This window comes from Gouania willdenowi, chromosome 12 (assembly GCF_900634775.1).
Source record: "Gouania willdenowi chromosome 12, fGouWil2.1, whole genome shotgun sequence".
Taxonomy (NCBI): Eukaryota; Metazoa; Chordata; class Actinopteri; order Blenniiformes; family Gobiesocidae; genus Gouania; species Gouania willdenowi.
Window position 1 is genome coordinate 10,024,293 of NC_041055.1, and position 25,915 is coordinate 10,050,207.

The following is a 25,915-nucleotide window of genomic DNA, read 5'->3' on the forward strand; positions in this document are numbered from 1 at the left end:
GTTGCGCACAGATTGTGTATTCACTGGAGCTCGTCATTCCTTGTCTCAAAATCTTGATCTTTTAAAGTCTCATTGACTTTACATCAACACCCTTGTCTTTGTTTCATCTTTTGCCACTGCATGTTTATACAGCCGCCGGTATTAGTATTCCTTTACTATTGTAGCCTGTCCATGCCTCTTTGGTTCAGTGACATGAAAGTCCTTGGGAGTGGATTTGTTTGACTTTGCTCTGATAGTTTTGGATGAGAGACTTGCATCTTAACAGCGTTTGCAGGCTGAAGATTGAGAGAACTTTTTTCCCACTTCATGGCCTTAAAACGTACCAATCTGTCTTGTGCTTAAATTGACCTGTAGACACATTTTTCTTTTATTTATCGTATAAATCCTCCAGTTACATTAAATGTATAGGGGCTCCTGTTACTGATCAGCAGCCCTAATGACATTACATTGCTGACCTTCATTTTGCTAATGTGCTTAAGTTACTGCTCAGTCACTATCTGTGGTTAGGGTTAGGGTCATAAGCAGTTCATAATTAGATGTCATTACTGGCTTTCAGACTTCCTGAAATTGTGCCAAACATGCTTAATACAGTTAATTAAGTGACTCATTGTTTTTGATTTCATATTTCCAGTGTTTGGAATAACAGCATTTAAAATAACGACATTAGGTAACGGCGTCTTTTTTTTCAGTAACGGGGTAATCTAACTTATTACTTTTTACGCTTTCACTTAAAGTTAAATGCAATGCGTTACATGCATTGATTGAATAAACTGTTATCCGAAAGCACCCCTGGCTTCATACGCAGCTGTAGTGAGGAGGTAGGTTAAAGACAAGGTGAGCGACCATGGTAGCCATACAGATTTGATGAAGCAGCAGAGATGGCGAGCGTGGAGCAGTCCGATGACAAGTTGGCATTTTTAAAGGTGGCGATACAAACACTACTTTAAATTAATTGTGGTCAAAGGTAAGAACGTACATGTGAAGTGTACATTATATCCATATCCAGGAGCGAAGACTTTGTCGACATCCGTTGTAAGCAACTCAAATGTGGGATCCTCAGTGTGGAGTTACAGAGACTCAGCGGCTCTGTCTCCACCCTTTTCTCTGCACACACCCAACACAGCATAACGTGGATGGCTGTTCATCATAGGAATGGGATCCACACAAGGTTCCTGCTGCTTAACAGAAGGTTTTCCTTGCCGCCATGATGAATTCATGTTGGGTGTGGGATACATATGTATGTGTATATCGTATATATGCATATGTGTGTATCCATAAAATGAAGAGTCCGTCCTTAAGACTGCTCTACTGTAAAGTGCCTTGAGATACCATTGGTTATGATTTGGCGCTATACAAATAAAGATTGATTGAGATTGATTGAAATGTAATGAAGCACCTCACGACAACATATGCCTCTAAAAAATCTGAATTCTGTGACATATAACAACTTTTTTTTTTTTTTTTCACAGCAAATCAAATAGTTACTTTCCTTGGTAATGAGTTACTTTTATTATAGAGTAATTAAATTACTAACTCAGTTACTTTTTGGATCAAGTAGTGAGTAACTATAACTAATTACTTTTTTAAAGTAACGTTCCCAACAATGCATATTTTTATTTTTACTTTTATTGCGTCCAACACTATAGCTGAAATCATGCAAGATTTTGTGCAAGACTTGCGGTTTGCTGAAGTTGCTACACACTACGCCATCAATTTTGCGTGTACAGTAAATGTGGCATATTGTTCTAAAATATGTTGGTGAGGGTTTAGTTCGTGTCATATAGCTATTTGATTTTGACAAAGTGAAGTATTGAGTTATATTGCATCTGGTTTTGCACAATAATTTACATTTCCGTCTTAGCTTTGACTATTAGTCATTTTGACATGCTTTATTCCATTTAATAGTAATAACAATATTGCCATATTTGAGCCAGGAAGACCATCCCATTTCTTTGGTGCATTTTACGTGATCAAAGAAAATCAAAGTCTATCATAGTTAATGGGATGTTATTATTAGTTCTTGCGTATTCTTTTGGATGATGTAGTTTTTTTTTGTTCGTATATTCTTAGACATTTTTCAGTTGGGTCGCAGTCTAGTCTTTAATCGGTCTAGTCTTTGTTTGAGGGTCTGGGTTCCTCTGTGTTTTTGACACTCCCTGTCTGTCATCTGCTCATTCACACAGCTGCTCTGTCTGACACTTTTTCTGTGTCCCAATCCCTCTGAGTTTTCTTACTGGTCACTCACCTTTTCTGAATATTCTTCAGTTTGAGTTTGATTATTTGTTTGTTGCCATGTTGCTTTGTACTTACAGTACACCAGTATTGCTCTTCAATCATCTTGGTCTGCAACTACCCCTGGCTTATAAATCCTCTTTGCATTGGAGTTTTGCAACACCACATCACCCTGACCCTTACTTGTCCTCTTAATCTTTAATACCTCAACAATAGTGTAAACCTTTAATCCCTTAGCAGTAGTCCATCTCAAATCAAATGTACAGCCACCAGACTTCATTGCAGCTCATTATGACTCAGTATGACCTGAAGTGTAGTCAAGGTGACTGAGATGTAAATTTTGAGTTGTAACGTATTTTATTACAAATCACTAATAGTTATCAAAATCAGAAGTACTATATTTATCCCAGGGTAAATTACTTAGGTTGCATACTCAAGAAATATTAAAGTAAATAAAATAAAAAGAATAAACATTAAAAAAAGAAAAAAAAACAGTTAACATGGTTACATTACGCTGTTTACCGTGACATCAACTGCACCTTACAGTAATAAATACGCCAATATTGATCATGAATGAGGCCTGCAGCCTTTAGCAATTTTGTCTTTTACTAAATGACAGTTACCATAATAAAACACTTTTCAAAGCATGGAAACTCATCTATAAAGCCTAAATCATGCTATTCACAGAGTTTGATCAATTTACTTGTCATTGGTTTTAAATAAATGATGTAGTTTGTGATTTGTTGCCCATGAAAGTGTGTGATCTTCAGTTCTTCAGTCACAATAAAAAAAAAAGTGTAAACACTGGGTTAGTATGTAGTTTCTCGTCACCTTTAAATGATGCACAGAGATGCATGATGATTTTTTTTAAATATAGTTTTTCTTTACTGACATGCATTTCAAACTGTTAAAAATCACATTCAGGCATTTAAAAAGTAATTTGCTGTATGGGTGACTAAATCATTGCATGGATAGATGAAGTAATGGTTGAATGGGCATTAAAATGGCACAAAATCATAAACCTTTGGAGAGAAAAATCTATTTCCACTTGGTAGCTGCACTATGTATTTATTCATAAATTTGAATGAATGCTGACACATTTTGTGAAATTCAGAAACACATTGCTTTTTAAGCAAGAAAAACACTTCTAGTTAATTAGCAATAATAGAGAGGTTATAGTGGCCACATTTGCATGGGAGCTCCTTTTTAATTCAGAGTAAGTAATAAGTAAAATCCTCTTTAATCTGACCTTATAAACATTTAATTCCAAATGCAAATAATTCCAAATTAAACTTAAATCTCAATTAGGTGGCTGGTTTATTCCGATTTTAATTCCGAATTAAATTCCTATATTTTGTAAATGTTTAATGTTTACATTAATTTCGATTGTTCTGCGCATGCTCGGCCAGTCGCGATGACATAATCCAAGATGGTGGCGCAGACTAGAGCAGAGACTATTTATTTATTAAGAGCCTTAGAAGACATGGATATAATGAAAAGAGTGGATGGACAGAAGCATAAACATATAGAAATTCACACGTATTAAACACACGCGGACATCGGCAAATGGAATAGGCTTCATCGGACGGGTGATACTAATACCCGGAGACGGATTAAATGTGTTCCCGTACTGCCTGCACAGGCTGTAATATCACCAAGTTTATTGTTGTACCTGTTGTTTGAGCTACTATCTTTACCATGAAGAAAACATTTATTCCTGGTTATTGTTTTACTGAGTTTTACTAGGTTTTATTTACCGGTGATAAGTTCCGATCTCCTTCTCCTGCTCCGTGGACCAAAGTGAAACAGTGTGTTGTTGTCGAGCTGCTGCTTCAAAACTACACTAAAAATAAACCTGAAAACAGTTCTCATGTGGTCTTCTATGTTGGAGCTGACAATAAACGGTTTGTTGTAAGGCTGGGCAATTTTGCCTAAAAAAAAAATCTCCGATTTTTTTTTTTTAAGGAAAAATTCAAGTTTCGATTCAACTTTATTGCTGTGATTGTCCTCGAGTTAAAATTCATATAACAATCCCAAAATAAAAAGTAAATAAGGCTCTGCTATTCAACAATTTCAAGCTTTAACCCAGGTTTAAGCAAAAGTGCAACAGCAACTAAACATAGCTTACATTTTCTGATTAAGAAATCAGACAACTACATATTCTATAACATAGAACATTACAATTAAAAAAATAATAAACTCTTCCCTTAGCATCTCAGCATAGTGCGAATAAAACATTAAACATGCCTGTGGCACACACATAGCCTACTCAAAGGGTAAACAAATGTAAACAAAGAGGAGGCTGGCTCACATTGCGCTATGGTAACCCACAATGACGGAATGCGAAAAAGTCAGAAAAAACTGTGGTGTGGAAAAAAAAAAATGTTTTTCTCTAAAAATTTGATAAATCAATTAAATTGATTTTTTTTTGTTTGGTTTGCCCAGCCCTAGTTTGTTGTGTTTTTTCCCAATAGACGTGATACGTTACATTCACCCCCTGTCCAATCAGAACCCTTTCTAACCCCCAGACGTAAAGCGGAATTAAATAAAGCCGAAAAAACCTGTTTTCAATGTAAACCTCAATTCGGAATTACTATTTCCATGTAAACACGAAGCAGAACACTTTAATTCTGAAAAAATAATTCTGAATTTAAAAAAAAAACGTGTAACCGTGGCCAGTGAGGGTTTTTTGTTAAAAATGAAGAAGTGTGGGATAGCTTTGTATTAAAGATGAAACATGACGAGATGGCATTAAAGAGAAAGAAAGAGAGTAGAGACAGTGGGAGAGCAGACAGAGTGATAGCATCAAATGGCAGGACAACAGGGACAAGGACATACTGATGAAGTGACGGAGTGTGTGTGTGCGTGTGTGTGTGTGTGTGTGTGTGTGTGTGTGGAAGTGAATACAGATAGAGCTGTCAAGATAGTGATTTACTGATAGAGAGAGATGGGGTGGACTGCTGAAGGGGAATCGATAAGGAGGAATCCATGAAGGAAAAAGGAGGGGGAAAGGGTAAGAAGGTAGAACTAAAATGAAGGAAAAGAAGAAAATGGAGCTCCGTTTGTCTTTGCCTTTTGTTTAATTCAAATCAAAACTAAGAAAATAGTTTGTTGGTGGAACTGTGCTTACCTGTAGCTGAGCTAGCTTTAATAGGAGACATGTTTAGAGTGTGGAGAGGTAGTGCCAGTGCGTAGTCATAGCCTAATCAATAATACTGGTTATCAGGGTGAACATCCAGTGAAAGTGAAACCAGTGAGGTTATCAGTACTTAAACATATTCCATCTAATGCCTTAGAAAAGAAACAAAGGCTTTATTATGCAGAACCCTGTGCTTTCACAGCTCACTTACAGTTTCATTCTGATCCGTTTGTGAGCTGCTAAGTAATGTGGTCGAGTCGCTGTCACGAGGCAAGGAGGTTTTCCATTTAAAGTGTGACGGCACCTTTTCATTTTTTTTTGGAAAGGTTTATCGTGTTCTCATTCACTGTGGATGAGTTTCCTCCTAAAGCCCATGGTCAACGTTAGATACCGACAAAGAAGGAGATTTCAGCGTGTTCTGTGGTTATCTCCATATTCCAGCACTTATTCAGAAAGCTTTGAAGAAAAAAGGGACTACAGAGAGCATGACCAATGTGTAACCAATAACTGAAGCCTGTGTGGCTCTCTGTACTACTCCTGGATTTCATTAACTATGAAGAGGAAATGTGATTGAAGTTCTTGTTAAGTACAGATTAGGTGACAGACTGTAAACTACTAACTATTTATAAATTATTATGTTTTGACTGTTTTTCAAAGGGTATGCCAAATGTGTTAAACTCATGGCCCAGGGGCCAAATCAAGCCCTTTAGAACATCCTATTTGGCCCGCAACAGAAAGTGAAAATGACAGAGAAAACACGAATCACTGTGTAAACTGTCAAATAATTCAATTGAACTTAATTTTTCTCAAATTATTCCACAAAATCTCCCAAAATTAAATACAAATTGGTCAGAAAATAAAATCAATCAAACAATCAAAGGACATTTAAGCATCTGTCACATATTGCTGATGCCTTCCATACTTTGTCTAATTTATAACTGGAATTGCAAACATGGGCACATTAATGTTGAAATTGTTTGTTTTCTCGCCTTAAACCTGCGGCCACTTGTGATCGAAATGATCCGTATTTGGCTCTTGAACTAAAATGAGTTTGACACCCCTGGGTTATGCAGAGGAAAGATATATTTTATTCATTCACGTTTGCCATTGATTTTGCCCCCAACTGTTGACTCTAATGTCCCCCAAGTGTATAAATTGCAACACAGAACAAAGTGATGCCAATGCAAGGCATATTTAGAGGTACCAGGGCAAAACAATGTGTCGGTATTAGATTGACCGAACATTGGCTGTGTTGTTTTGTGTCATGTTTATTTTGTGTATTGAACCTGTTCTTACTGTAGACTACTGACCAAAACAGAAAAAAGTGGCAGAAGATGAAAACTTTGATGCATTATGCTTTATTACAGCCAGAATGTGTGTGGCTTTGTCAAGTAACTGAAATGAATATGGTATATAACATTTTTAATCAAAAGGTAATAGAACTGAGGATCTTCATTATTGTTTTCTCTTCTAAAGCATCTTCAAGTTTTATATCTGCACAAGTGTTCTGTGAGAAGGTTTTGGCCTCTGATTTTCTATGATTGCAGAAAACAGATGGAAAATACGGAATTACAGAACATTATTATATTTTTAAAAAATCCTAAAGTGGAAATTGCAACATGACACTGAATATACCCTCACATGCATGTTTTGTTAAGAAAAAAAAAAAAAAAACACATACAGTATATCCAATTTGTATTTGTGAACGGGTAATAAAAGAGATATGAATGTCAATACTCGCGCCAGATATGATATGATACGATGCGATAAGATTAACTTAACCTTCTGAAATGGAAATAGCTATAGGACACAAACTAAACTGTTACCAATATGTTTTGGAATAACATCACACATTCCCACCATATTTTTCCCCATCTAAAGAGTCGTCTAATGTCTAGGTTTAGCAAGTATGTCAAATCTTGCACAAAAACCACGCGTGATTTCAATGTGTGCTTGTTTCGGCATATGTCTGCTGTGTATAAATATTACATTTATGACAATAGTTTACTCCAGTCACTGTATTATGTTTGATTGCCTGTAATAACATCTGATGTGTGGACATGACACGGATGGGTAAACTCTGGAACTGAATCGGAGAAATTTTGAAAAGGAAAACCGGAGGCTCTACAACGTTGGGCACAATCTGACTGAGAGATGTTGGTGTTGAATGCTAGATCCAAATGATAAAGTGGTAGATTGATAGACAGATTGAGGCGGCTTTGGTATGGAATGCTCCAAAGGTTCGTTGTGGTGAGGAGACAGCTTAGTAAGAAGGCAAAGCTCTGTGTTCACCATTTCATCTACTTCCCAATCCTTACCTATGGTCTTGTTTTGAACATTGATGAAAAGAACAAAATTGCGACAAGAAGTGGTCAAAATGAGTTTGGTTGGCTGGGCCTTAGAGGGCAAGAATATCCAGGAGTCCCTCCTCTTTAAAGGAAGGAGCCAATGTTTATAATTAGCACATTTTATCTGACAAAAAAAAGTAAAAATGTAGTGATATAAGTATGACTGTGTATTAATGTGGATGAACTTAAGCTGCAAAGAGTCTCTGTTGCCATCAGAAGCCACTATTCTGCTGCAGTGATCTAACTGGCTTGTTCCACTATTCGCTCAACTCTCAAAGAAGCGCACAGATGCTGAGATATGACTTTGACCGTGCTAACTGCCTCTGTGATCAGGATGAAAGGAATCTGAGGAAAGTCGACATCAAAGAGAAGGAGATGCCTTCACCGTCTCTCACATGATTAAACAAAATACAAGAATCTTAAAAACAACACAGATAAGAGCGTGATCCGTCTTTGATAGCAGTGCTAATTCATCCTGCAGAGTGGAGGTGAATCTCTCAGGCTTGTTTGCTTTACAGATACACAATTTGCAAGCAACAACATGAGAACAAATCCGTAGAGAAAACAGATAAAAGCATAACAGATATCAAATAACTGACGATTGTAGTTTACAATCTGTTAATAAATTGGATTCAAAAATCAGATTACTGCTGTTACTGAGGCAACCTTTCATGCTGATACAGCTTCAGTTTTGCTACTCGTTTTCTCTAAGCAATCAGGTTGTTCGTCTTTCCCTTTTTAGATACTTTTTTTTTTTTTTTACTTTACTAGCTATTAAATTACTGTACCATAAATTATACCATACATGCTAAATTTGGTTAATCAATTGAATTATTGTTATTAGTTTTATATTTATATGCTTCAGATAACCTACAGAAGCCAGGAGGGTTACGCTGAAATCACGCAAAGATACGTCACAAGGAATTTGATATCCGTTTGCAATGTTTTTGGGAAAAACACCACGGAATTGTGTGATATGGACCCAAAACATGTATATAAGGGTTTAGTCCCTGTCATATAGCGATTTACATTTAATTTCTAGCAAAATACTCGATATAATAGTGTAAACAAGATTATGAACCAAATGACCATATTTTTTTGTTGTATAGAGCACACCGCTGTTTTGACACTTTACAACAATTTCTAAATTATTCTGGAAAAATCGATGTAATAGCCGTAGGGGGCCTTTCAAATGCCAATAATAATGTATAGGTAATTTTAGATGAATATTGCCCTGTATGATGGAAAATATGGTACACATATTCTACTGTTTGCTACACTTGCTAAACATTTAGTCCCTTTTTTCCAGGGAAAAATAATGTGTAAATGCACGACATAGTCTCGAAACATGCATGTGAGGTATTTCAGTGTCATATTAGGGCCTGATTTTAAAAAGTTTCAGATATCTTTTTTCAATTTCAGAATGTTAATTCTGCATTTTTCCGTCCGTTTTCCAGAAATCGCAGAAAATCGAAGGCCTTACTCATGACTCAAATGTAAATTGCACACAATGAAATTTGAACATCAGGGATTGAAATGGTTAAATGAGGCTGTTATTCAGCATACAGAGGTATGAAATGATTAATCTCTGTGTATTCTATACATCCAATTAATTATCACTTTCATTCTGTCCTCAGGTACAGATACCTCCACATCATCCATGAGTCTCGGAGGTTTCATTGACTTCAGCTTCACCCAGGAGCCACAGGACACAGTTACAGTCAGAGGGGGCGTCCTACAGCTGGACTGCCAGGCGCAGTCAGACGTGCTGGTGGCGGGGCTTCCTTCCATCTCGTGGCGGAAGGATGGCGTGCTTTTGAGCACGGTGGTGGATGAGCGGCGACGACAGCTGGAGAACGGCTCACTGCTGGTGCAGAACGTGATGCATGCACGGCATCACAGGCCTGATGAGGGAGAGTACCAGTGCCTTGCCACGCTGGATGGACTGGGAAGCATCGTGAGCCGGACAGCAAGAGTCACAGTGGCAGGTAGGAATACAATCTGTATGACATCATCTGAACATTTGTGCACTTATGATCACTAATAATCATATTTATATTTAAGCTAGGGTAGGCAGTTTTCTCCAGATACACTTTTTAAGTTCTTGGATCTTATGTGTTCTGAAAAAGGAATGAAGAAAATCTGTCAACAGCTGTAAATCTGTAATAACTTCAACCAATGGAAAAAAACAACCGTTTTTTTGTTTAACCACTCACTTCTCCCTTTGTCTCCCTGCTCGTTCTCGATCCCTCGCGTGCATAAGCTCACACTGAAGCACGTCACCGCTGACAGAGTTAAAACAGAATTTTTGGTCACATTTTTTAACATATATATAATGGTAAAGTTTATTCTTTACTTACTGCTGAATGAGACATGAGTAAACAAAGTTTCTACACAATAGAAGCGATGAGCTGAGGTCTGCTGCTGCAGCAGCTGTGCGCGTGCATGTGAGTGAGACGGAGCACAGGGGGGAGGGTGTAAAGGCGGAGCCATCGGGGTGGCTACATTCAAAATCATGCTAGCTTTTAAAAATCGCCTACCCTACCTTTAAGTTTTATTACACACAATCGCTCACATGTAAAATAGATTTATATTACTGTGTTGAGGAACTTTGTAACGAGCTGTCAATGTGTGTCAAAAATATTCACAAATATATTCAAAATTTCCACATGTATTTTTCAGATTTTTCACATGCTGATTTTGTGTGTCAATGTTTCTGAAAAACATATAAAAATCGGAAAAACATGAAAATTTGGAAAAACGTGAAAATGATAATTTAAAAGAAAATCTGAAAAAAACGTGAAAAACAAAAAAAAAAACGTGAAAATCTGAAAAATGTATACGAAAATTGTGGCTATATTTGTGTATATTTTTTTAGACAAATCTCTCCCCATACATTTGTGGGCTTCTGTATTTGTGTCAAACCCTCTGAACAATTCCCCGCACACCAGCACCAACTACTCTAAATAGAATAAAAGGATTTTTTTGTAATCAAAAAAGGTTGTCAACCTGATGAATTGTATTGACTGTTCTTCTTCATTTGTACTAATCAAGATAAAGGATTTGAATAAATACCAATAAGATAATGAAGGGAAAACGGTTTACTCATTAATTCACGTGTGTTAAACTCATTTTATTTCAGGAAGTGGCTGGGTAAGTGCAATTTGCATTCAGTAACTGATATCTGAATGGGCTATATGGTAGTTTGTCCAACGACTAATGCACACGTGATTCTACTTCAGTCGATTAAAGCATCTGATTGGGCCGATTTTGTTCAGAGTAAAAATGACTGGAATAACATTTCGTGTCATTTCAACCTCATGAAGTTCAGTTTCATAATCCAGGAACACAGAAAGAATGGGATCATCTTGACCTGTCCTCGTTAATAACAAGGACACATGCACGCATGCACACACATTATAGCATTACCATCTCTATTGATTTTGCTGATCACATTATTTTAATAGCACTAAAGTAAATCACCAATTATGTGTTTTACTTAGTATGGATCAATACAGGAATTGGAAGGTACTTAATGGACAGAGTGCATAACAATCACAGCAGCTTGTCTGGTTCACAGTGGAAGCATGCAAGTATTAATAAATGTCTAATAGGACAATGGCACCACGTTGCTTATTTTTGAAATGTTATAAGGTCCACCCTGACAACCATTCACACATGCAAACACATTCAATCCACTCCAACAAAACTTGCATTTTTTTAGCAGTGGATTGAAGATTGCGTACTGCAATTTAAAAAAACAACACAATGTATGGAACATACATGGGCAACTGGAGGCCATTGGTCTGATTTTGTGTATCCTGCAAAGTAAATGTGTAAAATGATGCCCAAAACACTCAAGAGGACTACAAAAATACAGTAAAAAAAAAAAACCCTGAAAAATGTACAAAAGACATCAAAGATACACAAAAATTGCAAAAAAAAACTGTACTACAAAGCTGGATAAATATCCAGGATATGTCTTTGTTAGTGAATATCTGTATTTTATTAGTATTATTTCTTACTTTATTTTTTACTATTGTAATGTGTGTGTATCTGATCCTTATTTTTAACAGTCTATTACTTAATTATACACTTATTTAACTTTTTTTCTTTCTTTCGTCTTTGCTAAACGTTTTATTCTTTTATTTGTGAATTATTTTTTTTATTTTTTTTCCAAGTGGCTGTAACAAAAGCATTTTCCCCCTTGGGATTAATAAAGGAATTCTGACGTTAACCCCAGGGTTTTCCAACCTGGATCAGTGCAAGCTAATATAAAATATGTGGAAATATGCAGCAACTGACCGATCAAAAACAAGGAGAAACTTTGCGGAGCTTCTTGCGTCATAATTGAGGAATAAGTCTTTAAAAATTTGAAGAAATGAAATCCATAATTCAGACCTATAACCACACTGTTGCCGCATAAGAAGCAGGAAGGAAAAAATGCAGACACAGGTAATGCGTAAAATTGTGAAATTATACAATATTAATTAATCGGATGATAAACGGACAGCGCTCTGATCAGCCAGCTCAACTTTATTACAGGCCAGACGTGTTTCTATTCACCTTGTCCGCCTCAATTTCTCACACACTGGCATGAGAGCGCATTGTTTTGACTCGATGGACCATTTGAAAGGAACATGCTGCTTTCAGTATATCGTTCAGTCAGCCGACATCATATGATGGACATTATTGGTATTTTATATTAGCGATATCATTTCATAGGACCCTCCACACTTTGTGTAGAGCAGCACAACTGCTGTATGTTCCTGCTGAGGCTTTCAGCGTTGCCAACAGTGTGTATGAAAGAATTAATGAGTTTATCCTTCGGTGGATACAGAGAGTGCCCGACACAGGCATCATCAGCTGACTGCAGATCTGCAGAAAATCTATAACTTTCCTATGGGATGTCATCGGTAAATTAAACTGAATCTATCCATAAATATTCTTTCTTTCCTAAGCACAGCTGTCAGAATAAATACCTGAAGTTAGAGCGATAAGAGGAAATCCAGCTTCATACCACAGGCCCAAAATGTGAGAAAAATGTACAAAACACAACAAAAATACACATTCAAATGTTCAAAATGTGCTCAAAAAACCCACGACTACAATAATACACAAAAATAACAGAAAACACACAAAACAACCAGCAAAACACACAAAGTTAGAGAATGTACAATTAAACAACAAAAATACACAAAATGAATTAAAAAAAAACACAAGATAACTACAAAAAAAAACTTACAAAGATAACAGAAAATGATACAAAACGACAACAAACACACATAAAACCCTTTTTTGTTTCCTGTATGAAAGGGACAGTATTATGAAAAAAAATCACTTTATAATGGTTTTGCTACAGTGATAGAACTTTTTCAACTTTGGCCCTCTGAATGAGGCTAAAGGGATGTATGTTCCCCCCTCCCTTGTTATTCCACATTTTGAAAAAACTTCGCTCCAAACGGGCGAGTTGGATTTTTCTCGCCATGTGACATCACCTGGCAGAAACTCTTGCTCCTGACATTCCTGGCTCCTCCTACCCTATAAGAATGTGAGCTCCTCCCTCTCAAACTAGCTCACAGGTAAAACAAACTCTGCGTTTTAAAAAAGAATATACATTAAACTTTATTGTCATATATGTAAAGCTACATACTAAAAATGTGTTTTCTGCATTTAACCCCTCCCTGAGAAGGAGTGGGCAGCCATGGTGTAGCGCCCAGGGAGCAGTTACAATCAGTTCCATTTTAAGTAACAGTTATACTGCCTCTTATTGCCTTTGAGTTGATCTGATGTCTTTGTGACCCGATGCGACGCAGCAGTTGGACAAAACACCTGGACTATCACCTTGAATGGACTATTCCTGTAATAATTAGTGTGGAGGATGACAAGATGGGACGTAGCAGCTCCGGTGAGTGTTTGAAACAGCTGACTAACTCCGCTGATGTGATAAACACACACCGTGGAGCAACGTTTGTCTGACTCACAATCACAATAGCCGCTTAAATAGCCATGTGTTTTAATGTAATGTGCAGTTTTTTGACTGAAAACAATAAGAGTTTGTGGATAGCAAAAGAAAATTGTTATCGTGATCAGCTGTTGTGTTGAGTCAGCATTTACAGACACGCCCACTCATGCATTTGTATGAAGGCAAAACGGCACGTTTTTAGAAGCATCAATAAACTGACTTTTCAGAGTGCTAAAACTCTGGAAAACAGGCGAGTTTGGGGAAAAAAAAACGCAAATACTATGTTTTTGGGGTTCTTGGAACAAATGGAGATGGGTGAAAAATAGCAGAATACTGGACCTTTAATGCTCAGATTGGTCAATATTCTAAATGCTGACATGAATGTAGATTATGTGGCCCTCAGATCAAACAGGCCCCTGCTGTGATAAAAGTTGCCCACCCCAGCTATAGAAGTATTGGTTAGCTACACCTGGGAGCTGTCGCCTGCACACCAAGCAGTCCAACTCCAACCAAAACAAATCCATTCATTTCCTCCTGAGAATCTCTGGATTTAGTCGTGTTGCTTGTTGTTCTAAGTGGTTACATTTGTCTAGTAATTTGCTGACTACTGCAGGTAAAGCAGTGAGGCGATGGTGAACTGTTTGCGTACAAAGTTTACTGTTTATACCAAAATGTGATTCTTCACCCTAAAACTGATACGATTCATAAACACAATCCATAAATTTGACCTTATATTTTGTATTCTTAACAATAACATGTTTTTGAGCTTACATCTTTGCACTGACATGCTCCCACATTGTAGAACTGAAAAGAAAGAAGGAAAGAAAGCTTCCATGAAAGTGCTCAGTGCTTAGAAGAGTGACATTGTTGGAAATACATAGTGCATGCACACACACATGCATGCTCAAGATAGGAGTGTTGCATTGTGGTTATCTCCTAACTGGTTCGGCTTTGTGTGCTTTCTCTCAAGGATGACTCCTCTCTGGCAATTAGTTAATCAAGCCATTAAAGAAACGGGAAACCCATGGGGAGGGTGTATGTGCTGAAAGGCTTTCCTGTAAACTGGAGATAGACCCTGTCTGTGCAGTGTGTTAGTCTGTACCCTCCCAATGGCACTCAGTCAGCTGTTTAGTCTTAAAATAGTATTTCACAACTTTCAATAAAAATTGGCTTTTTATACTCCCAAGCATTTGCATAATTTTCTGGGATTTACTCACATTTTGGTCTTTAAGTATTTCTCAGTGGTATATTCAAACAAAATTAAATGATTTATCATAATTGTCAGTACCAACTGCAACAGTCATCATATCAGAAACTGTTTAAAAGTACCTCTAACTGACTGCATTGTGCTTTGCTATCAGAAAGAAGACCCAATATCTGAGTTCCAATAAATATCAGTCCTCCACAAACATCCAAATGGGCACCATCACAGCTTTCTTTTAACCGGTCTGTGCAGTAGCCGTTTCATATTTTCTCCAAAGGCAATGTGGTGTTTACAGCAGTTCCCATCAACTCTGTTGCATTTGCGACTCCTAACTCCTGTAGTAAGCTAGATATTGGCTCCACCCACCTTGGCAGGTTAACACACAGACAGATGTGTCTATTTGTGCTAAATTTAAAGTAAGTGGTCCTCGGGTCTGATGCGAACAAATTAGCTCATTAGTAAAGCCTCCTGACAGGGTCTGCCGAGGCCAAACGTAGTTTCTTGTTGAACAAGGCTGAGTACTGTGATAAAATGGCATTATTACAGAATATCATATTCTATGAAATCTATTGAAGAGTATAAATATACAAACATGAGGCTACATTGTCCTACATGCTCAGTATAGACTTATAACCAGAGACAATTCAATTACTCTCACACACTCACACTCACACATCCCACAACTGGCAACCCACAACACATTACAAAGCAAAATGCTAATGAATGGCAGTGGCTTAAAAATTCAATTAACTGTGTATGTGTGTGTGTCTGTGAGTGTGTGCGCACGCGCGTGTGTGTGTACTGGGAATTAATTAAGAGCTCTAAACTCTCTCAGAAAGAGAGAGGATGAAGGAGAGAAAGAGAGAATTCTGTATTAGACCGAGCAGAAGAAGATTAGACATGACTAGAACCTAGAGGCGAACAACAAATAACAGAGGAAAATTACATGATGCAGAATGCGAAAGAAGATTATGACCATGAAGTGCAAACTGGAGAATGTGGGACTAGTGCAAAATGCCAAACCTGATACTATCAGTAAAACATTTGTCTTTGCATTTTTCCATTGTTAACTATAAGATGTGATATTTAAAAAAATGTGGACACCCCAAGATAATAGGTTGGAAAGGAGCATCAACAACACAGGGGCATCATTAAAGTATTTTCACTGGTACTGTATATACTCTGATATTTTTCTCTGACTTGCTAATGTTGCAGTATTAGACAATGCTAGCTCTCAGCTACAAGAGCGTGATTCAAGCTCAAGCATGTCTGTCTGAGTGCATGTGATTTGTGTCAGAAAATTGATAAATCTAGAGGTTCTGTTCTCTTGTTTGCCATGTATTCACGGATTTTAAATAATAAAAAAAAGATTTTTAGAAATAATAATGCATTGGATTTTATATAGCACTTCTTCATAGAAACTCACACACACACACACACACACAGCACATTCATTCGAGGCAATGTGGGTGAAGTACTTTGCCCAATGACTTGGATAGAGCAGGATTTAATCCCCCAACCCTTCTGTTATTGGACAACCCATTCTACCACTGATCCACGGTCGCCCCAAAATCCTGAACAGCAGGGTGTCCAACATCAAGCAAACCTCAAGAAATGTCTGCAAACAATTTTCTTGTGCATACCTTGGTGTTACCAATGGTTCTTTAAATATTTTTTTGCCACTTTTTTATAATCATGAACGAGTCTTTCCATTCCAATCTGACCTCTGGCACCTGTAAGTGACCAACAAGTACATTTTATTGACAAGTTATTGTCCTTAAGCCCACACAGAGAGTGGTGGCAACATGTGACATTGAAGATCATTGTTTGTGTTGGTACAGTCCTTTAGTTATTGCGATGAATAAAGTGTTCTGAATCTGAATAATTTCTACTCCCTGCAGTATATAGGGGCCCCGCAAAAGGTGGACACACCACTTTTTGAGATGATACGTTTGTTGAAGCCTGCAGAAGAAGTTGACTGTTTTGTTTGAGGGTTCAGGAAAGACAATTGAACTAAGGTCCAGGTGTGGCCCTGGAATCATTACCGAATATGCAACATCTTTTTGGAAGCGAGGATTAGCCTTGGGTAGGACAGGGTTGGAAGGACACATTGAGAGTCCAGTACAGGTTTGGTGGGCAAGCATGAGACTCTTATGAGTAGTGTTGTGGTGGTCAAGACCGGTCTTGGTCTCGAGACTAAATTTTAAAGGTCTTGGTCTTGTCTTGGACTCTGAAGCATTTTGACTCGGTCTTGTCTCGGACTCGGGCTGCCCGGACTCGGGATTTTGCGTCAAGACCGTTCGAGACCAGCACTAATTCCTGCTATTTTTAAACTTTTTTATAATGTGATAATAACACGGAGAAGAACGGGATAAAACAATCCTTTATTCATTATTTAATCCACCCCGTATAATGACCACAATCTTCCTTAATGTGACTGAGTGACGTGTGTGACACACTCATACGTGTCTGGCTACGGTGTCAGTTTGGACCGCGGAGCGCAAGGGAGATATGAACTAATCACCGGTAAAAATTTCAGTAAAACTCCAGAAAACAATCACCATGAATAAATATTATCTCCCTGGTAAAGACAGTAGCTCTAACAACAGGTAAAATGATAAACTGGTGATATTACAGCCTGTGAAGGCTGGGGATAGGTGACGCACTTACTCTTCTTCTGGGTCCTAGTGCCGGCCGAGCGGTGAAACCTGTTCCGTTTACCGTGTTTTCTGAGGTCCACGTGTGTTTAATAAGTCCACGTGTGTCCGTGTGAAAGTCTGCATGTTTATGCATCTGTCCATCCACTCTTTTCATTATATCCATGTCTTTTAAGGCTTTATTACATAGTGTCGACTGTAGTCCGGGCCGCCGCCATCTTGGTTTATGTCGTCACCAGCGCGTCATCGCCGCAGAGTTGCACTAGCCCAGAATGAGTCAAATAACTGTTGTGTCTTTAGATTCCAATTACATTTATGTATATAATATGTTCCCCACAATATAAACAGGTTCACAATATAATTATTATTTATAGTTTCTGTTTCCACTGTATCCAGAATAATAATAATTCTCAATAAGAACTATTGATTAATTTGTCACATGACTTTTCCAGGGTTTGAGTTTGTTTTATTAAGTTTCACATCTACCTGTAGCTCTGTTTTTTACACTGCTGACAACTTGTTTGTAGTTTTATTTCAGAAAGTTTCACTTTTACAGTTACAGTTGGAAACCTTTGTTAATTGAATATCCTAGTTACATTACAGCAACCAAATTAAACTATATCAACTAAGTGAATTAATAAAAATAACCTCTTTAAAGGCTTTTTCAAACTAAAAAATTATCTTGTGAAATCTGTGACCTGTTGACCTGCACAACTCAAAGAATCAGAATCAAGAATCATTATTTCTTGGCAGAAATGCTTTTAAACACTTGCTGTACATTCAGCTGACATAAAAATCTTGTTTTCAAATATGTAGAATAATTGTGAACTTATCAGTAGCAGTAGTAGTTTTAATATTTTAGTTAATTTTTTGCAGGCACCTTTTTTGTCTGTCAAATGTATTCAAAATAAACTAAAATTATAGAGAGAATGTTATTTAACTGTTGAACTTTGCCATAATTTTATTTATTTATAGATTTTTTTAAATTGGAAAAAAAAATGTTTATGGTCTCGGTCTCGGTCTTGGTCTTGACTCGGTCTCGGCTCCCGAAAATCTTGGTCTTGTCTTGGTCCCGGATAGTGTGGTCTTGAACACAACACTACTTATGAGCCTGCAGCTAGGAAAAAAGGTATGGCTACGATGGGCCCGCTAGCAGCATTCGACCCCAAGATTCAGATGTGGGATGAGTATACTGAAATACTCGCGCATTTTTTTTTGGGGCCAATGAAATTGGTGATGCAAACAGACAAAACACTATACCTGTGTCGCTGGAACTTTGACCTACTGTCTGATACGCAACCTTCTCAAGCCGAAAGATAGATCCTTCCAAGAGCTCATACTCCTGATGAAAATTCAAATTGATCCAAAGCCCAGTGAAAAGTGCAAAGGTACAAATTTTACTCTTGCAACTACCAACTCAGCCACATGGATCATGTGGCTGAGTTGGTAATGATGACCGAATCAGAGGCATCTCCTGTCAAAAATCGGACCTCACTTTTGAAAAGGCCCTGTCAATCACTGTGTCACATGAGACGGCATGTAAGAACCGCACAGGACCTGCAGTCCGGTGCGTCAGTGAGATGTTTTAGCATAAACATTATGAAACAAAATGGCGTCCACCATTCCACCAACAATCTGGCACAGAGGGCGGTGCAGACATTCAAGGAGGGAATGGAGAAGGCAAAAGGTGAGACTGCAAACTACATTTGTTTGCCTTTTTTTAGCGTATCACACTGCATGCAACGACAGGCTTGTCACCTGCAGAACTCATGACATCACAAAGACTCAGATCAGTTTTGGACCTGTTCATGCTTGATGTGAAAACAAAAAAAGACTGAGAAGATTTGCACCAGAGGCCAATGTGTTTATCATAAACTACTCCTACAGTCCAAAGTGGATCCCAGCTGTTGTTGTGAACGGGTCCAGGGTCGTACTACGTCACCATCGGAAGTGGTGAAACCATATAGCGGCGTGTGGATTTGGTTAGAGGTTAGATTAATAGACTGTTCCCAGCGAAACAGATTCAGTACAGGAGCTGCTGCCTGATGCGGAAGCAGGCTTGAAGGATCTCATGATGGACACAACCCCACAATCTTCGTGATGTGAGTCACAGGAACCAAAACTTCAAGCTCCCAGGGTACATCAATTGCAACTATGGTGCGATGTTCCTAGAGGAGGGGTCGATCTTTCCAGGAATGCACTCTGGATCTCACTGAAATGATTAGCCTTCCTAGTTAGTTATAAGGGACTTAAAGGAAAAAATAACGTGTTCTTAATGGTAAATGGACTTGATTTATATAGCGCTTTATCCCCACACTGAAGCAGTCCCAAAGCGCTTTACATATCAGCTCATTCACCCAATCACTCTCACATTCACACACCAGTGGAACAGGACTGCCATGCAAGGCGCTAGTCAACCACTGGGAGCAACTTAGGGTTCAGTGTCTTGCCCAAGGACACTTCGATACATAGTCAGGTACTGGGATCGAACCCCCAACCTCTCGATCAGAAGACGACCCTCGACTACCTGAGCCACGGTCGCCTATGTTACTGTTGGGTTATTGTTCGGCCTGTATACAGTATGTACATCAGACAAGTTCAGTTAATGTTTTTTTTTTTTCTTGGGTTATAATTGATACTCCCTGCAGTGCATAGGAGGGTGGACTAATGTAACACTGTTGGAGATGTATGTTTCTTGAGATGCCTGCAGAAGGAGTTGACTGTACGAGGGTTCAGCAAAGGCTATTGAACTAATGTGTGACCCTGGAATCATCACTAAAGAGGCAACACAGCAGAACTTTACAAAAATATAAAAGCCAAATTCAAAATGCATTAATACAACCTCAGATAACTGGGATTTCATTATAATTGGAGTGTGGTGAAGGCAGCAGAAGGACTGCATGAAAACGATACTGTAACTTTGAAAAAGAACAACTTTTTCATTTCAAGAAGCCAAGGAAAAGGTCAAGTTAATAAATAATTAGGGAAACCCAGAAGATTCAGGATGGATCAGAGCTTTTGGAGGCCTAGGGTCCTCTTAGCTGATTATTCAGCTTTTTTTATAGTTTGAGCTAAGCAGCTGTCAGCTTTCATTTTGCAAAGCCTCGTCACCTAAATGAATACTGCTAAACTGGAGGACTACGCTGTTATCTGTTAATACACAATCTTTTTACTTGAATGAAACTATGGACAAAAAAAATATGACTTTGCAGGATAAATCCACAGTAGCTCACTAATGTCATCGCTATGAAGGAATTTTTGCTCTCAAGAAATATTTCCCTGTCAAAGGAAGTGTTTTCTTTTTTGTTTCTGAAGGCAAGTTGAGGAAAAAGATCTGATTGTGTTTCGGTGTCATGAGTTATTTTAGTGTCTGCCTTCAATGTGCTGTGTGGGAACACTCGATGACTGGTTGTTGTGATGCTTAAAGGTTTTAACATTGTTTTCACGTCACAACAGTGAGAGCTTTTTTTTCCTTTTTTTTTTTCTTGTTTTGAGAGCTTTGAGAAATGAAATACCTTAACTGCACCAGTATTCTGCAGAATGTTGTCTTTATACTGGTTTGCAATTTAGCATCATTTTCTATAATTTTTTGTCTGTAAATGTTTTGGACAGTCTATAAATAATAATCCTCCTTCGATCACCAATTTGGGAATTTTTCAATGAAGGCTAAAAGGAATCCGTATCAGGAAATTGATTGATACAATTCTCCTTTGAGATTGTTTCAGAATCTGAATTAGGCTGTAGCCTCTATCAAAAGGCCTATAAAACACATTTTAATAGATGTGGATGGTTATTTTAATGAAATACAGAAAAACAGCAAGATGCCTAAAGAAACTTAGCAAGAGGAGAATCAACAGAGGTGATAGTGTGTGGGTATATAAACCAGACAAGATTTTAGCAGAATGTGATGGTGCGCATTATAGGATGTCCCTATCTATTACTGATATCAGGTATTGATCTGATATCAGCAAAGACAAAATTAAAAAAACAACCAAGTATCGGAATATATCAGCCTGCATATAAAATGTTCGACATGTTGTATAAGGTTTGTTGTATTTTTTTTAGGTTATTTTCAGGATCTTTAGATTTATTTTTCATCTATTTCATTCAATTGTAGAATATTATTCTGTTTAAGTTTGAATTTGATATAACCCATTGGTTAATAATAAATGGGTCAGTTTTTCTCATACCTACTGTTGCTAACTATGGTTCTCTGTTTGAGTAATATCACTTGATAAAGCCTTTTCTAATATTCCACATTGCAAAATAAGTACGGTAATACAAGTATTTATGACTCATGCTGATTTTGTATCACATCGATATCGGCACTAGCCAATATGAAAGGCTGCAATATCTGTATTGTATAGTGGAAAACTTGTATCAGGACCAGTTAGCATGTCACATTATTTATATATAAACTGCTTGCGTTGACTTCCCACATCATAAAGACCCTGGAGAGACTCATCCTGGTGCAGCTCCAACCATCTATCAGACCACTCCTGGACCGCTAAAGTTTGCCTACCAACCCAAGGTTGGAGTTGAGGAGACCCTCACTTACCTGCTCAACCGTGTCTACTCCTCCATTGTGTCCTGGATTGTGGATTACATTACTGACAGACCACAGTATGTACGCCTGCGACACTGTTCACTCTTCACCACCTACACCACGGACCTCAACTACTGCACTGACACCTGTCATCTCCAGAAGTTCTCTGATGACTCTGCAGTGGTTGGATGTGTCAGGGAGGTGGATGAGATGGAATACAGGGCTGCTGTGGACAGCTTTGTCACATGGAGTGAATGGAACCATCTACAGCTCAATGCGACAAAGACTAAGGAGCTGATAGTGGACCTGAGGAGAACCAAGAGACCAGTCAACCCTGTCTCCATCCAGAGTGTCAGTGTGGACATTGTGGAGGAGTACAAATACCTGGGACTGGTAATAGACAATAAACTGGACTGGGGGAAGAACATTGACTCCTTCTACAGGAAGCGCCAAAGCCGCCTCTATTTTCTGAGACGGCTGAGGTTCTTCAACATCTGCAGAAAAATGCTGCTGTTTGCTGGGGGAGCAGAATGAGGGTCGCAGACGCCAACAGATTTTCCTGAAAGACCGGTGATGTGGGGTTAAAACTGCACTCTCTGACAGTGGTGACAGAGAGCAGGACCTTGTCCAAGGTGAAGGCCATCTCGGTCAATGAGTCCCACCCACTCCATGATGTGCTGGTCAGTCACAGAAGCACCTTGAGCACCAGATTGATCCACAGAACGCCACAAGAAATCATACCTGCCTGTGGCGATCAAACTTTACAATTCATCACTGTAACCTGTCAGCTTTGATTGTTGTAAATATCTGTATTATGTAAGTCTCTCTCTCTCTCTCTCTCTCTCTCTCTCTCTCTCTCTCTCGTAAATTTCCCCTTGGATTAATCAAGTACTTCTGATTCTTATATATATATATAGCAATATACAGTCTTATACAGCCAAATGGGATGAATACACCTGCTATTTGTATGTGTACAGTTTGCCATTATTTTTGGTGGATCTGAGTTTTTAAAAATGTTCAATTTTAGTGGATGTGTTTTTCTGTACTGTGTGCATTGGCCCTGTGTCAGACTGTAACCCTGTCTAGGGTGTAATCCCGCCTTAAGCCTGATGTGAGTTGGAGAGCTACCACGCACTGACGCTGAGCATGAATAAGTGAATGAACAGATTAAGCAATGTTATTATGAAAGAAAAAAACCTCTAAGCCACTAAAGCAAAGTTATGTGCATTAAAAGTTGGATAAAAACTATTATTAAAGGTATAATTCAGACATGTTTTGAGCTGGTAGCACAAGTTTGGGAAATAAAAAGTCCCTTACACTTTCTCTCTTTGCTCATGGGGGTCAAGTTGCCCCTCTTAAATATTATACTGGTTCCATTAGAAGCTACAGTAATTTGCTTTGTTACATCATAACAATTAGAAATAGAATATTTCAAGTACAAAACTCTATGGTTCAGTCGTAAAACATTTTATTTATTTATTTTTTTTAAAAGAAATGTAGGACTGAATTAGATTTAGTGTCAGTGGTTTGAATGTGTCCATCTAATGTAGTACTAGGAAGAAAACCCATTGAAATGACCACAGTGTAATGGACAGTTTATTGGGCATATTTGTCTTTCTGATCCCACAGGTTATCCAAGTGTCTGGCAAATTCCTGAAAGACTTATTACTGAAGCTGACAGAATAATGACGGAATAAACAAACTGCATTTTTCGATTGGTTATAGCAGCTAATGCAAGTGTGAAAGTTTTGATTTTAGCTTTCTAAAACAGTGATGTGTATGTCTCCCCTCATGCGCATTTTACAAAGTTTAGACCTATGGGTCATTCCAGTGTTGGAGGACATTTTGGCTTTAAAAGTTTTGTAAAATAAACCTCATTTTCTGTTTTTTGATATGTGTTCATCATTAATTGATATTAGACTACGAAAAGCTTGATTGGCTCATCTCAGGCATCATTTTTATTACATGTTTTATTTGTTGTCATTGGCACTACTGTTATCAACATTCAGATACCCTGAAAAGTACATTATTCATATTTTAAAATGTAATTCCTTGACCATTAGGCACAAAAAGTAACATTCTAACTGTTTAACCATTTGATTTCAGAAATTATTTAATTTAAATAAAATTATTATTATTATTTTTTTTTTTAAATCAAACTTTCCCAACTTTTCAATATTGGCATGTTTCACTTTACTTATTCCAGTATTTATTTTCAAATAATTGCTCTAAATCATCATGTATGTGATTACTTAAAGTCTTTTAAGGTCAATTGATCAATTCCTTGTATTTTTCTCTTGAAATGTGGTAACAGAGTTGAAACTAAAGTAACAGGGTTGAATAGTTGCACTAGTTTTGATCAGATGGGTGAAATGTAGTATGACAGACGAATGTTGGTCTGCTCATCCACAAACTTCAATTGGAGGTTCTTCAAAGAATCCAGAAACTTCTTCTGCATTTCCTTTTCCCTTGTTTCACTGTTTGCCTTTATTCCAGTAGTGAACTTGCTCACATCGTCACAGACTAAGAATAACCATTTCTCTGGCACCAATTCTATCACATTCCTTCCTCTCATAACAGCAGAAATGTTTCCCAGGTTTTTCCATCTTCATTCATTTATTCATCGTCCGACCTACTTGTTCCTGTCCAGGGTCGTAGGGGTTTGTTGGCGCCTAGTTTTAGTTAGGCAGGGGTACACCCTGGACGGGGAACCAGTCATCACTCACGCTCCCATTCAGTCCTACCAGTGATCTGGAGACTCTAATTAACATAACATAAATTTTTTTGAATGGTGGAAGGAGACTAGAGTTCCTGGATATAACCCACACAAACAGAGGGAGAACATGCAAACTCCACACAGACAGGACCTGGGTGTCCAACCCAAGGCTTGAACCCAGGACATATTTGCTCTGAGTCAGATGTGCAAAACCTTAAACCACTGTAGTGCCGTTTCTTTCCTCTTTTGCCTTGAAAAGTCCATTTTCAGCAACCTGTTATTCTACAGGATTTTGCTGTGATTTCTCCTGCAATTATTTGTCTGATGACCTCAGCATTTACCTAATGAAAAAATGGAGTTCTTCTTATTGATGTTTCCTGTATTTTTCTGTTCGGTTCTTCTCAACTTTTTTTCTAGTTACTGCCGCATCCTTTTTGATAGCCTTTCTTCTTCTTCTTAGTTCATATAAACATTGTTTCTTAGCTATGGCTATATTTCACATGCTACTAAATGGATGTTGTCACTTACACTCACTTGCTTCCCTATATAACCTGTCCTTGAAGTCCCAGGTCCTGTTCCTGTCCTGACTGTGATTTCTAGAGTTACAGGGCTGATTGGAGGTGTGTCTAACCCTTTAAATAATGTTATCCTGGCTTGCCACTCATGTGCCTTTCTCCACTTTTTCCACTGGAAACTCTGTCCTGTCTCACATTGGTCTTTTTGAAGGAACATCTTCCTTGTTTCTACACCTTTTCTCTATATTTTGTCTCTTTTGTACTGTAAGTCCTGCTGTCTCCTCAGGAGGTCAAAATCACCCCTGGAATGGTAGTGTTGTTGCTTTTTATTCCTGCTCATTGGTACTCCATGCTATAAGAATGAAAGAAAAACAGAACTGAAAATAATTTCCTCTTTATGATTATGAATCAAGCTGTAAATTCAGAAATAGTTTAGATTATGCAAAGTATTTGATTGAACTGTAAATAGATAGTTTATTAAGAAAAAAACTGAGGGAAATACAACCCTGTTACTCCAAACATAGTAACATGATAATGTTTACTTTTCTCAGGAATAGAAATTAGCTTCGTAGATGACTTTTATTGTTGACTGA

General features: G+C 37.9%; 1 protein-coding gene across 2 annotated transcripts in view; it reads left to right on the top strand.

Moving 5' to 3' along the window:
• Positions 1-25,915, top strand: part of dcc (DCC netrin 1 receptor) — a 400,100-nt gene that overhangs the window by 146,471 nt on the left and 227,714 nt on the right. For both annotated transcript variants that reach the window (XM_028463510.1, XM_028463511.1), the window contains one exon: positions 9,357-9,707. In XM_028463510.1, the coding sequence (XP_028319311.1) occupies positions 9,357-9,707 (351 nt within the window). The remainder of the gene's footprint in view (positions 1-9,356; positions 9,708-25,915) is intronic.